Raw genomic sequence first — 14,203 nt, forward strand, 5'->3', positions numbered from 1 at the left:
TGGAAACCTTTAAATAAAAAAATCAATCAAGTATCAAATAAAACAAAACATCTTATTTTATTGAAGTACATTTTTGTTACAGTACATGATATAAAAACAAGACATCACTTTTTTAATGATATTCATATTCATCTCCAAATTCAGAAACAGAAGAACTCAACTTTGGCAATAGTATGTGCTAAGCTATGCTGGAATGGTTAAACCCAAATGAACCCCAATATTATGGATAACTATAACTCAATAATAAACAATTCTTAATAAGAATATGTGCTCCATAAATGTCATTGAAAGACATCTTTTCCTTCTGTAGGTTGAGCATGTCTGCATCACTGACATAGTAGTGGAGGGAATGTGATAATTTGTTCAGTTTATCTGTTGAGTCATCTAAGTGAGGTCAAGATTTAGGAGCATGATAGATTAAGCAACTTTTTTAAAAAGCATAAAACAGAAATATATTAATGTAAGAGATTCTTAGTAACCCACACAACTGGTGACCTAATACTACGGACTTTAGAATTTTCCAATAAATTTTAAAACGTTTTCAAAATGCAAGAGGCATCTGGCTAGACCCCCCTAATACACTTCCCTGGGAGCTTGACTTTCACCTTGGGGAGTAGTGAATCCAACCAAACCACCTCTGCTGCTTACACAGCTGGCAGTTCTCTAACACCAGCATGAAAGGCAGGCAGAGAGCTATGTTTTTTTGTGAGGGAATCGGCCAATTTTTCTGGGTTTTGAAGTCCCAACCTATGAAGGTTTTTTATGTCACCAAGAAGTCCCTTTTAAAAGCTCATTAGTAAGTACATGGGGCCAAAGTTAAGTAACTACATTAGAAACTGGCAAAAAAGACTGGATAAGAGGAAGAAGAAAAGTTGCACATTCTCTAATGTAAACTGTATTTCAATATATAACCTCCTTGAAGCATCAGAGACCCACCCACACAATCCTCAAAGCTGGTTTTACATGACAGAAGGTGAAGGGACAAACAAGGGGAAAAATTCTGTCCCAGAGAAGTACAGTTCACACTCACCAGCATAAATGTAAAATAGGTGTCCACAACATTTCCTTGTATAGAGACTTTGCTATAACCTGCTGCTAGAGCCAGGGTCATGGAAATGGATGAAAAACCAAAGATAAGGAGGGTAAAGGTCATGACAAAGAAAGTCTCCGCCCGTGGCTTCGATCCTTAAAGAAAAGAAGGCATGAGTCCAGCTGGTGTAGCTCCCTGTGTACTTGTAAATATTTATTGTGCAAATATCAGGATAATATTAAGCAAACAGTAAGAGAACAAAAATAATCATCCTCTGTCCTAACACCCTGGGTCACCAATTTCATTATTTCCCTCCATATAACTAGGAGTGGGTATCACTAAGTCCTCACAAATTGCCACATGGCTCTGTGATTGCGAATAGGGCTGTTAAGTTTCTTATAGTAGTTTATAATTATCATGAGCTAATGCTTTGTGTCATATGATCTGAAGATTTGGGAACAGCTGCAAAAACACTGATAGGAGTTCAGGGCTCCAGATTCCATGAATAATTCTTATCACATACATATATTTCTAAAATGGAAAATTTAAGCTCTATCAATGATTCAAACTCTATAGTGGGTTGTTAAAGAAACTTTTGGTTTGTGTGAATGTGCGTGTTTATGTGTGTGTTTGTGTGTGTGTATCAGTGAAAATTATGGAAACGATAACTCAAAGAGTCTGGGGTAAACCCAGAGTATAATTCACAAATGATATTGTCTACTTCATCAAACAAGTAATTTTATTAAATCAATAAACCCCAAAGTCATCATCTTTATCTAGTTAGAAAAGTAAACAGGAAGAGAATATAAGTGCATAATGATTTCTTATCTCTCTATATATGTCTCTACATATATTAGAGGTATCTAACATCTTCCTATTGATATTTTATCTCTATATTGAAATATATACAGAGAGAGAAAAAAAACGTAGAAAAAGGCAATAAATATCCTGGCTCCTCTAACACAGTTTCAAATAATTTTATAAATTTGGACCATATTTGTGTAAAACACACAGAATATGTATAGTTTTATAAGTGGGGATAAGTAAATTACCATTTTATAAGAAGTTTTAATAGTTCAGTTGGGAAAAGTCTAGAAAAGAGTGTCCACATTAACCAGCTATTTGTAGAATACCCAATAGACACATGCTTTCTCCCTTATAAATTGCTTTGCCATTTGGGGAACAAAATACATGTTTGCAAACAGAAATTAACTTTTCCACATATCCAAAAGTAAAGACACATTCTCTTTGTCTTGTTACTTACCGGCCATGAAGTATAGTGTATAAATAAATATAAAACTTGTCAATATCATCTCGAGTAGTAAATCAAGCAAAAGACTTCCAAAGAAATAAGATGACACTCTGTAATACCCACTGATGGACTCATGTCTGTAGAATAAAAACATACACCACACAGGCCAGGTTAGTTTAAAAAGGCACAGCCCAGATAAGATGCTGTTCAGACTCCTGCTGCCACCAGGTCTAATCCTGCAGCTGCCCACAAGCTCTGTGCTCATCCCCCCATGTCCTTCCCCATCACAGGTGCAGCCTCTCTGGGACATCAGCCCCATGCTGTGAACCTCTCTCATGACAGCACCCTTCCTGCTTTCATCCCCAATGACCCCACATCACCCCTCCAGGAACACAGTCTGCATTTCCTCACTCTCCTCAGAGCCTCTGCTTTTCCTCTGAGGCTAGCTCACTGGAAAGGGCTAATCTCAGTGGTAAAAGAGGCTTGGTAAAAGAGGCTTTTCTGGCTTGGCTTGGCACTCGGTGCATGCCTGTAATCCCAGAGGCCCTCAAGGCTGAGACAGGAGGATTGCAAGTTTAAAGCCACCCTCAGCAAAAGAGAGGTGCTAAGCAACTCAGTGAGACTCTGTCTCTAAATAAAACACAAAATAGGCATGGGGAGGTGGCTCAGTGATCAAAAGCCTTTCAATTCAATCCCCAGTACCCCTTCCCTCCAAAAAAGAAGCTTTTCTTCTTCCCACCAGTGAATATGAAGGTGAACTTGTTATACTCATGACAAAGAGAGTCTCCATCCATAGCTTTGATCCTTAAAGAAAAGAAGGGATGAGTACAGCTGGTGTAGCTCCCTGTGTACTTGTGAATATTAATTGTGCCAATATCAGTATAATATTAAGCAAACAGTAAGAGAACAAAAAAATCATCTCTATCCAACATAGATGAAGATCCCAAAACCTTTTTTCAAATCTATTCTTATGTTGAAGCAAGAAAATGATCATGCCTTTCAACAAGATACCCTTGTCAGATACCAAACCTTAATCTTTGCTATTCCTAATGCCTCTCTTTCCAAATTCCAAACTCTTTCACCACTAGAAATGAATTCCTTCCCTCTGTGGTGATCCCACTCCTGGGCATGTAGGCATGGGCAAATCTCTTCCATCTTTGAAAACTACAATGAACAAAACCATCCTGCTCTTTCCTGTAAGGCTGCCCTCTGGCTCTCTCCATTCTTTGATCCACTCAGGGCTGCGCTTGGCTACATACTTTGTAAACTTCATATCCCATCTCCAATTTGATACTTAACACTTAAATATCTACCAAAGCTCCTGAATTTTCCTTAAGAGGGGCTTCATGACCTATTACTTTCTCAAAACCAAAGACAATTCTCAACCCTTTTATTCCTCACTTTCTCTGCAAAATTGGGACTTGCTGACCACACCCAAACCTTGATATTTTTTCCCTTAGTATCAGACCTCATATGCTCTTGGTTTTCCACTCCATTGAAGACTGCTTTTCTCAAATAATATTGGTAAACTATATATACTTCAAAAGCTTGTGTTGTACAAGATAAATAGACACAATTTAAATATGACAATTTTAAACATAAGATATGGGAAAGAAATGAGAAGAAAATAAATTTTCCAGTTATCCCCATTATGAAATCCTTGGCCCAATTCTGGATGTGACCAGTTTGCCCACCAGGCTGCAATGCCCCTTCCCTGAACAGAGTCCAACTCACACAAACCGCTTCTTCTGGATCATGAAGAGATCCACCGCCAATGTTCTTCTGCGACACAGGTAGACCATCAGGAAGAAGAGCATCAGTGCTCTGTCAAGAGAAAATGGGAATAAAAGCAGCTCAGTCAAATCAGAGCTCTTAGGTTGGTTTCGTCTCTCAGAACTCCTTCCAAAATTAATGTAAAATCAAAGACATTTTTTTTTTAAAGTGGAACTTTTCCATTTAAACAGATAGGAAAGCATCATCCCATCAGGGCTCTCCCTGAGTGTCCTCAGTGATGCCCTGGTTATTCCACACTATAGTACATATTGAAATTTCTGTGTGGACTACTGTGCACTGACTTGTATTCACTAAAATTCATATGATAAAGAAATAACCTCCAATGCAATAGTATTGGGAGGTACATATTTAAATTTTATTTATTTATTTATTTATTTATTTATTTTGAAAGAAATGACAGTATAATGCATTACAATTCATATTACACATATAGACCACAATTTTTCATACCTCTGGTTGTATATAAAATATGTTCACACCAATCCGTATCTTCATACATGTACTTTGGATAATGATGTCCATCACATTCACCATTATTTCTAACCCTATGTCCCCTCCCTTCTCCTCCCATCCCTCTGCCCTATCTAGAGTTCATCTATTCCTCCCATTCTCCCATCCCTACCCCACTATGAGTCAGTTACCTTATGTCAGAGAAAACATTTGGCACTTGGTTTTTTGAGATTGGTAACTTAAGTAATGAGGTTTAGGCAAGGTCATGAGAGTGGAGCCCCCATGATGGGACCAGTGCCCTGGTAAGAGCAAGAAACCCCAGAAACTCTATGCCATGAGAGATGCAGGGTGACGGCGCCATCTATAGGCAGAGCGGGACCCTCCCAGGAGCCTACTGCTGGAAGGGAGCTCTGAACCCAAACTCCCAGACTCTACAACTGAAACAAAAAGGTTTTGTCCTGTAAGTCCCTGAGTCTGGTGCATTGCTATGACAGCCTGTGCTAACACTTAGGTTATAAAATACTTTCACCTTGAATTTAACTCACAAAAATCCCGAGTATCATTCCTAATGTATGAAGAGAAACTTTAAGTTAAATAGAGCTCCAAAGGGTTAAGGTATTCAATTCAATTTGGTTTTGAAGTAAAGTAACAAAAGAGTAAAGGCATGTGGAAAGAAAATGCCAGAACTACACAAGACCACCAGAAAGCCTGGACACCATCCTTGATTTGGAACAACCACCTTCCTATGGGGTTTCCAAAGTGATAAAAAAAATCAAACTGATGTTTATTCATAATAAAAATCAATTTGATCACCAGTGTGAAGACTATTAATATGTATATCAGTAAAATAATTGAGGGTTAGCAAGAAAAGTGTTCTGCTAGTTTATATTTCAAGTGAAATAAGGATTTCATGGGAGTTTGCCAAAATCCTTAAAACATGGGCTTCCCTGTCTAATCAGACACATAAATTGATATTACTATAAACATGTAAAGAAAGGATATATGTACATCATTTAAATTACTTAAAAACAAGAGAAAGTTTTTCAAATGTAAACACAAGTGAACAATTCCAACTACCTTAAAGAGTTTATAGAAAACTTTTTATTCATGCACATGAGAAGGTTTATTTGAAACCTATACATCATCATGCTTTCCCAGCATATATCCATGTTATAAAACCAGCTATCCTCCCTACAAGCAGTAAGTACACTTTACTTCATTCAGATGTGGGTGTGAATGTGTACTTTCAATTTAAATAAACACTCTACATCACCTCAAATCACCCACTTAAGTCCATCCTTTTCCACAACAGCCTCTCATCAACAGAAAATTATGGTGCAGCCTGGCTTCTCTAGACAGATATTTATCACACCTAAGAAATAAAGAACTAAGAGGGCAGGCTGTTCTAAATATGAAAGTTCATCAATAATTAAAAAGAATGGAAGAGACAAACAGCCAAATAAGTTTTAGTACCTAGTAAACCTAATATCAAGCTAAAGGACCATGGGGAAACAATGGAATAGAAGAAAAATTCAATTAAATTTTTTTCTCACATTTAACAATACAGTAATATTCATAATTCTGAAAAAGGAAACAGTAAAATCCCTTCTAAGACAGAAGATGATTTACTTCATAATAAACAGGTTTTTATTATGAAAAATGTTTAATGCACTCAATGCTTTTTAAGGGGGCAATTCAGGTGCCATGTATAAATACACATCAGATTTATTTTTTTTATAAATTGACAAACTATACTCAAACATTTGTGGGGCACAAAGTGAAGTTATCCTTCAAGAATTCAATGCTAGTTGGGTATGGTAGCTTATACCTGTATTCTCAGGCACTCAGGAGGCTGCATCAGGAGGATCACAAGTTCAAGGCCAACCTCAGCTATTTAGGGAGGCCCAAGTCAACTTAATGAGACTCTGTCTCAAAAAATGAAAAGGACTGAGAAAAAAAGTCCCTAGAGAGTAAAATGTCAAAGAATAATAAAATGAGTCTATTATGTAGATCCATTGCTTTTAAAGTTCATATACTTTAATTTTTATCATTTTTATGGTGAGAACATTTGGAGTTTATGCTCAGCAATTTTGAATTCTACACTATTATGTACTGCATTCACCACCCTGTTCAATGTATCTCAATAGAAAGAAGATCCTATTCTTCCTGCCTTCCTGAGATTTGTACCTTTGACCTTCACATACACCATTCTGGCATACACCATTCTACTCTGTCTTTAAAAGACTAAAAGTGTCAGAATTTACATATAAGCAAGAACATGTGGCTTTTGTCTTTCTCAGTCTGGATCCTTTACTTAGCATAATGTTCTCAATTTCGTCTATGGTGTCACAAATGGTAAAATTCCTTTTCCTGTGGCTGAACAGCATTCCCTGGGGCATTCACCCATTTTCCTTCTCTGTTTGTTAGCTGACAGACACTTAGATTGATGTCCAAATTGACTGTTGTGCACAGGGCTACAATGAACATGGGAGCACAGATCCCTCTTCAACTAATTGACTTCAAATATTTTGTGTGAACACCCTGAAGTGGGATTAATAGATCCAATTTTTTTTTTAAAAAACCCATCATTTTCCTAATTTGTTTAGCTGTCAAAACAACACATTAAGGCTATAAAGTCAAAGTGGCTCACGCTCTACACAGGATTCAAACCCAGTTCCTCAGTTACATAGGTAAGAGGAATTGCTAAGACACCACTTGATTCCAAGAACAGTCCTAAACCACTGGCCTTCACAGCAATGTCAAATGAAGGATGGATATTCCTGTCCAAAGAAAGTTCTAATGCCCTGGTTCCAGAGAAGAAGCTGAGACTTCATTTTCTTACCCAAACAATCATCACTAATCACCTGATCATCCAAAGCAGAGGTAGATGAACCACATACACAGAGGCTACTCTCACATAGTCTAAATATTCTAAAAAAAGTAGGTAATGATAGTCAAAAATGCAAATTAAAATAACATTAGTGTCCAATTTCTCCAGAGAACATCTGAAGAAATGACTACACTCATGTATTTCTCTGAAATTTTTGACCAAAAGCTGTGGTGGTCAGCTTTTCACTTCTTTCAAACTTCAGTTGATGACAGATTCCTCAACAGTCTTCTTGCTGCACAGTATACATCTTTCATGGCCTCAAAACCCTGTGATTCTGCTGAGCTTTGTTAAGAAATAGCATGTACATAGGACACAGACACTAACAGTTGTAAAAAAAAAATCAGAGATCTCTTCCTGAAGAAGGTAAAAAAGTGACTTAACTCTGGAAAACAGCTGTAATAGTCATCTTTTTGTAAGAAAACACCATCTACTTCAACAAAAAGGAAAATTCACTTTAATAAATAACTTTAAATAAAGAATTTTTATGGTTATTTTTCATTCAAAAACAATTTGCCTGTATCCAGAGTTCACTTCAGGCTTTTGGTATGCATCTTGCTGCTCAAACACAGGAGGCTTTTTTAAAAACTGACATGTCTTCCTTTTCTTTTCCTTAGTCTTTTCCTTTCCTTCTTCCCTACCTGTGGGGATCAAGATTAACACTGTTTCTCCCCCAGGATGGTTGTCATGTCCTTCAATTCTTGGGTTCAATTCCCAGTACAAAAATAAAAACAAAACAAACAACAAACAAACACTATCTCATTATTTGGATCAGGATCAGCATCTGGGACAAAGACCAAGCTCCACAGTTCTCAACAGTAAAATGGGGATGAGACCACCCACTTCTCTGGCCCTTGGGAGTTAACATTAGCCATAGCTGTCAAGCATGAAGCTCAGTGCCTAGTGAGAAGTGCTTCTGCATACATGAATTGTGATGAGAACCATGAATTCTGTAATGTTGAGAATCTATGTTTAGAACATGAGCCAGCTGTTTAAAATGACACCTAGGAATAAGAGTTTTAAGGGCACATTATGACTGAACCTAGAAAGGAGCATGACACTAATGTAAGTGCTTTCCATACAGAGTTAGGAACAACTGATTCCCATCCATACATCTTATACTACCAAGTCATGCAAACACCAAAATTGAGGAAACTCACAAACCACCAAAGAAAACAGAGCAAAAGTATATTTCAAAATCAAAAACATCTCAGCATAAAAGGCATTATGAACTGAGTGCAAAAAAACCCCACAAAATGGAATAAAATATTTGTAAACCATATATCTGAAAATGAATGAATAACCCATAACTATAAAGAATTCCAATCATCATCAACAACAAAACACCCCAAAACCAAAGAATGCAACTTAAAAATTGGCAAAATACTAAAAACAAACATCTCTCCAAAGATCATGTGGATCTCTGTTATTTGAAAACAAAGTAAGCTTTTGTGAGAATGAGAAGATATTGTAACTTTATGTGTTGCTGTTAAGAATGTAAAATGCAGTAGGAGAGGCTTTGGCAGGTATTCAAAAAATTACCACATAACCCAGCAATTCCACTGCTGGGTATCTGCCCCAAATGACTGTTGAAAGAAAGATTCAGACAAGTGTGTGCCCCCCATAGCAACATGACTACAATAGTTCAAAGGTGTTAGCAACCCTGATTTTCAGCAATGGATGAGTGGATAAATAAAATGTACTTTCTACACATATATTATTTGGCTTTAAAAAAAAGAATATATCCCATGCTACAACTTGAAGAAACTTAACAAGTTTATGCTGAGGAAAATAAGGCAGTCATGAAAAGACAAGTATTGTATGACTTCACATTGATAAGTTTCCTAGAATGGCCACATTCAGAGACAGAAAGTTGCAGATGGTTGCAGAGGTGGCAATGATGAGTATGGGTAGTTACTCTAAGGTGGGTTGAAGATTGCACCTGAGAAGATAAAGAAATGGTTGGCAGTTGGATGGTGTTGTCAGGTGACAACATAAATGGACGTTTTGGCACTAAACTGTGCACTTCAAAATGGTTAGGATATATCCATGATGTGTAATTTACACACATACATACATATGTGAAACCGAAAATTAACTCTTCCATTCCCATTTCAATACACTATCTGATCCTACCCCATAATAAAACAGCAATGTTTACCCTGTATTGTCATAAATTCAAATTCTGAATGGATTTTCATTAGTTTCATCAAAGTAAGAGCATTTTCACAAAATTGAGATTCAAATTTACTTACCTATTTCGGATTTCCGTACAATCATCTCTCAGCAAAAGGATAATGGTGCCTGTAACCAGTCCCAAAACCAATGTGACAATTATCTTTTCAAAGAGAAAAATGAAAATTAGAAAGAAAAATTTCAATTACAGGTAAAACTTTTTATTACCTAGTCAAATATCTCCACTGAAATACACACTTTAAATGGATTGGCCAGAGTAACTGGGGAATTATCAGACAGTGGTTATTATTAGAACATTTTCTAAATTAAATTGAGAATGTCAGGATTCTGTGTTTTGGGTACTGAGAGGACAAGAGAGCAGATGACCTGATGAGATAAGAATCTTCCCAGTGTCTACCAATCTCTGTCCACAAATACCATACAGGGTTGCTGTGTGAGGAAGGCATATGAGGGAGATGTTTTGGGAACAAAATAAGAATGCTGCCTTAAACTGAATTTTCAACTTTCATGCCAGTGAATGTGCACAGCTTTAAACTTCAAGAGATTCAAATTAAAACAAGATGACTTCACTCTAATTGTGAGAAATAAAGGAAATTTCAGGGCTGTGGATGTAGCTAAGCAATAGACTGCTTGCCTACCATGTGCCAGACCTGGGGTTTGATCCCCATCACTGCAAAGTACAGAAATACATAAAATTTTAATGCCACATCCAAATTCTAAGAATGGAATTTTGAATGATAAGGAAGAAGTGGACTGCACCTAGCTAACATGTGGGGAATCCCCACCTGCACAGGAAAAGTGCATTGTCACTGTCACCAAAGTATTTGGCCAGATGGGGTTACCCAAATCCTCCCATTACCATCTCCGCTCATATTTCTTGTCTTTCATTCCCAGCCAATGAGCCTTACAGATAACTTGACACACCTGAGCTGCCAATTCTTTGCCTTTCCCACCCATCGTCACCTACTCAGTCTATATATCTCCCAGAGAAAATGGAACAATGTTACATTTCCTCTTAGAATAAAAACTCTCTTAATGGTGCTTCAGTTAGCAAAAGATCAGGGTTACATTAGAACATATTTTATGTAAGGAATTCTTATAATTATATGTGAGCTAAATATAATAATATAGGAGATAGGAATGTAAAGAAAACTAAATACCTACCAGTAATCTTGAAATAATCAAAGCTTAAAAAAAATCTCAATATTACAACAGTATCAAGCCATGAACTAATTGGTAATGGATACTTGGCAAATATGCAGGCAACATGCAAAGAAAAGAACAGTGAATTGTAAAGAATAATTTGTGAAGACCAGACTCTGGAAAGAAGATTAGTGAAATGTTTCACCTATGAAATGTCCTTTGCTAATAATACAGAAATTTGGGGTGGGGGTAGGAATCCATTCCCCTGCTATATCCCCCAAGACCCTCAGAATCTGTTCATTATTACAACTAATCAAGTTTCCAAAATCTATGCTAATGGCTCTACCAAGATGCAGCATGTGCATCTATGCAAGAGTCTATGTTTTCCCATTGTATAACTGTCAAGATATTCAGACTTCAAATTAGACACTCTGCATCCTTCATTTCTCTTGCATCCACACTTCATTTCTTTCACTGACTGAATATTATCATTTGGATATTCCTTAGTGATTTTTAGCCAATTTTCAAATATATTGACAAAATGATGAATCCATGATCATTCGATGCTTTTAAGAAGTTCACATGTATTGTATCTTCTTGCATGAAGAAAAACAAAGCCATTGAGAAAACTGAACATTTAACAACAGAGTAGACGAGCCTAACTATGAGCTTTTTGTATATGTACAAATGGTCTCTGTTGAAAACAGATCAAGATGAGAAATTCTTCAACTATGTCATTCTCCCTTTTTCCAGAAGTATTTAAACAACACATCTCAAGGTATGGATTGATGGATATTTGTAGCTTTCTCTAAAAAAAATTAAAAATTGAATGCATAATATTTAGCAAGAAGAGTGAAGCCAGTGGTATTATTATTCCAGACCTTAAACTATACTACAGAACAATAGTAACAAAAACAGCATGGTATTGGCACCAAAACAGACAGGTAAACCAAAGGTACAGAATAGAGGACACAGAGACAAACCCACATAATTATAGCTACCTCATATTAGACAAAGGTGCCAAAAACATATATTGGAGAAAAGATAGCCTCTTCAACAAATGGTGCTGGGAAAACTGGAACTCCACATGTAACACAATGAAATTAAACCCCTATCTCTCACCATGCACAAAACTCAACTCAAAGTGGATCAAAGACCTAGGAATTAAACCAGAGACCTTGTGTCTATTGGAAGAAAAACCAGGTGACATCTTCATTATGTTGTATTAGGCCCCATCTTTCTTAATAAGACTCCTATAGCACAAGAATTAAAACCACGAATCAATAATTGGGATGGATTCAAGCTAAAAAGCTTCTTCTCAGCAAAAGAAACAATCATTGAGGTGAATAGAGAGCCTACAGAATTGGAGCAAATCTTTACTACAAGCCCATCAGATAGAACACTAACTCTAGGATATATAAAGCACTCAAAAACCTTAACACCAAAAAAAAAAAAAAATAATAATAATCCAATCAATAAATGAGCCACGTACCTGAACAGACACTTCTCAAAAGAGGATATACAATCATCAACAAATATATGAAAAAATATTCATCATCACTAGCAATTAGACAAATGCAAATCAAAACTACTCTAAGATTTCCACTCACTCCAGTCGGAATGGCAGCTATTAAGAATACAAACAACAGTAAGTCTTGGTGAGGATGCGGGGAAAAAGGCACACTCATACATTGGGACGGCAAATTTATGCAGCCAATATGTAAAGCAGTATAGAGAGTCCTTGGAAAACTTGGAATGGAACCACCATTTGACCCAGCTGTTCCACTCTTCCGTTTATACCCAAAGGACCTAGAAACAGCATACTACAAGGACATAGCCACATCAATGTTTATAGCACCACAATTCATAATACCTAAATTGTGGAGCCAACCCAGATGCCCTTCAGTAGATGAATGGATAGGGAAACTTTGGTATATATACACAGTGGAACATTATTCAGCACTAAAAGAGAATAAAATCATGGCATTTGCAGGTAAATGGATGGAGTCAGAGAATATAATGCTAAGTGAAGTAAGCCAATCCCCAAAACCCAAAAGTTGAATGTATCCTTTGATATGAGGATGCTGTCTCATAATGGCAATGGCGCTCAGAGCATGGGAGGAATGGAGGAACTTTAGATAGGGGAAAGGGGCAGGGGAGGAAGGGAGGGGGTTTATGGGTAGGGAAGATGGTGGAATGAGTTAGACATCATTACCCTAAGTAAATGTATGAAGACACAAATGGTGTGAAAATATTTGGGTACAACCAGAGACTTTAAAAATTGTGTTCTATATGTGTAATATGAAATGAATTGCATTCTGGTATCATATATAACAAATTGGAATAAATAAATAATTTAATTAAAAAATTGAATGCATAGTCAAATATTTAGTATGCAAGTATAGACAATGAATCTCAGAGAGATTAAGGAGAATGTTGTCAAAGTAGACTTAAATGAACAATAAACCTTTTTTTTTTTAAATAATCCACTCATTCCTATACCTTCCCAACATATCTGGTTAAATGTCAAGTCTGAATCATGTCAACAAATAACTAGTTTACAACAAAATACAAAAAATCAGGCAATAAATTAAGGAATGTCACCAGGAAAGCATTGTTTTGATTTGAATTTTTCTAGTTGCTAGCAATAATGAATATTTTTTTTCATATATTTGTTGATTGATTGTATATCTTCTACATTTAAATAACTCCATTTCACAAAACTTACAAAAATAAAAATCATACAAGCTTAAGGACTCGATGTCAGAGCCAGGCATGGTGGCACATGCCTGTACTCCTGGTGAACTGAGAGGCTAAGACAGGAGGATGGCAAATTTAAAGCCAGCCTCAGAAATTTACCAAGGCCCTAATACACATAGCATCACCCTGTCTTTAAAAAATGTGAAAAGGTGTGGGAATATGTCTCAGTGGTATAGCCTCCCAGTGCTAAATCCTCAGTACCAAACAAAACAAAACCCCACTTATATCAAGGATTAGTAAACTATGGGCCAAAACCCAATAGTTTGTTTTTTTCCATTTTTTTTTTTAACTTGGGAGGTAAAAGTTCAAGAATAATATTTATTTCAATACGAATTTCAAAATCAGTGTCCTTAAATAAAGTCTATTGGAATGCTGCAATGTTCATTTGCTCATATGTTAGCTGTGGCTGCTTTAATCATGAAATGGCAGAGTAGACTTTGTGAAACAAATGACATATGTGGCCATGAGTCAAAAATGATTAACTTCTGAGGTTTTATCTAAACGGGTTTGCCTGCTCCTGAGCTAATGTTTCAACATTTAAAATTCTGAACAAGAGTTGTTCCACTGAGCTCAGGGTTCTACAAGGTTTTTCCCTTACTGTAGAGACTACTGCTTCCCTGAACATTGCTGGAATTGCTTTTAGAGAACCGAGTTCAATGATGAGACAAGTAGGCTGAATGTGCTACCTGGA

The 14,203-nt window shown here is 36.5% G+C and overlaps 1 protein-coding gene across 1 annotated transcript in view; it reads right to left on the reverse strand.

Moving 5' to 3' along the window:
- Positions 1–14,203, reverse strand: part of LOC139706420 (broad substrate specificity ATP-binding cassette transporter ABCG2-like) — a 55,479-nt gene that overhangs the window by 4,830 nt on the left and 36,446 nt on the right. The window contains exons 11-14 of the mRNA XM_071614434.1: positions 9,669–9,751; positions 4,017–4,106; positions 2,295–2,419; positions 1,031–1,185 (exon numbers count right to left, since the gene is read on the reverse strand). Coding sequence (XP_071470535.1) covers positions 1,031–1,185; positions 2,295–2,419; positions 4,017–4,106; positions 9,669–9,751 — 453 coding nt within the window. The remainder of the gene's footprint in view (positions 1–1,030; positions 1,186–2,294; positions 2,420–4,016; positions 4,107–9,668; positions 9,752–14,203) is intronic.

Source organism: Marmota flaviventris, chromosome 7, assembly GCF_047511675.1.
Source record: "Marmota flaviventris isolate mMarFla1 chromosome 7, mMarFla1.hap1, whole genome shotgun sequence".
Lineage (NCBI taxonomy): Eukaryota > Metazoa > Chordata > Mammalia > Rodentia > Sciuridae > Marmota > Marmota flaviventris.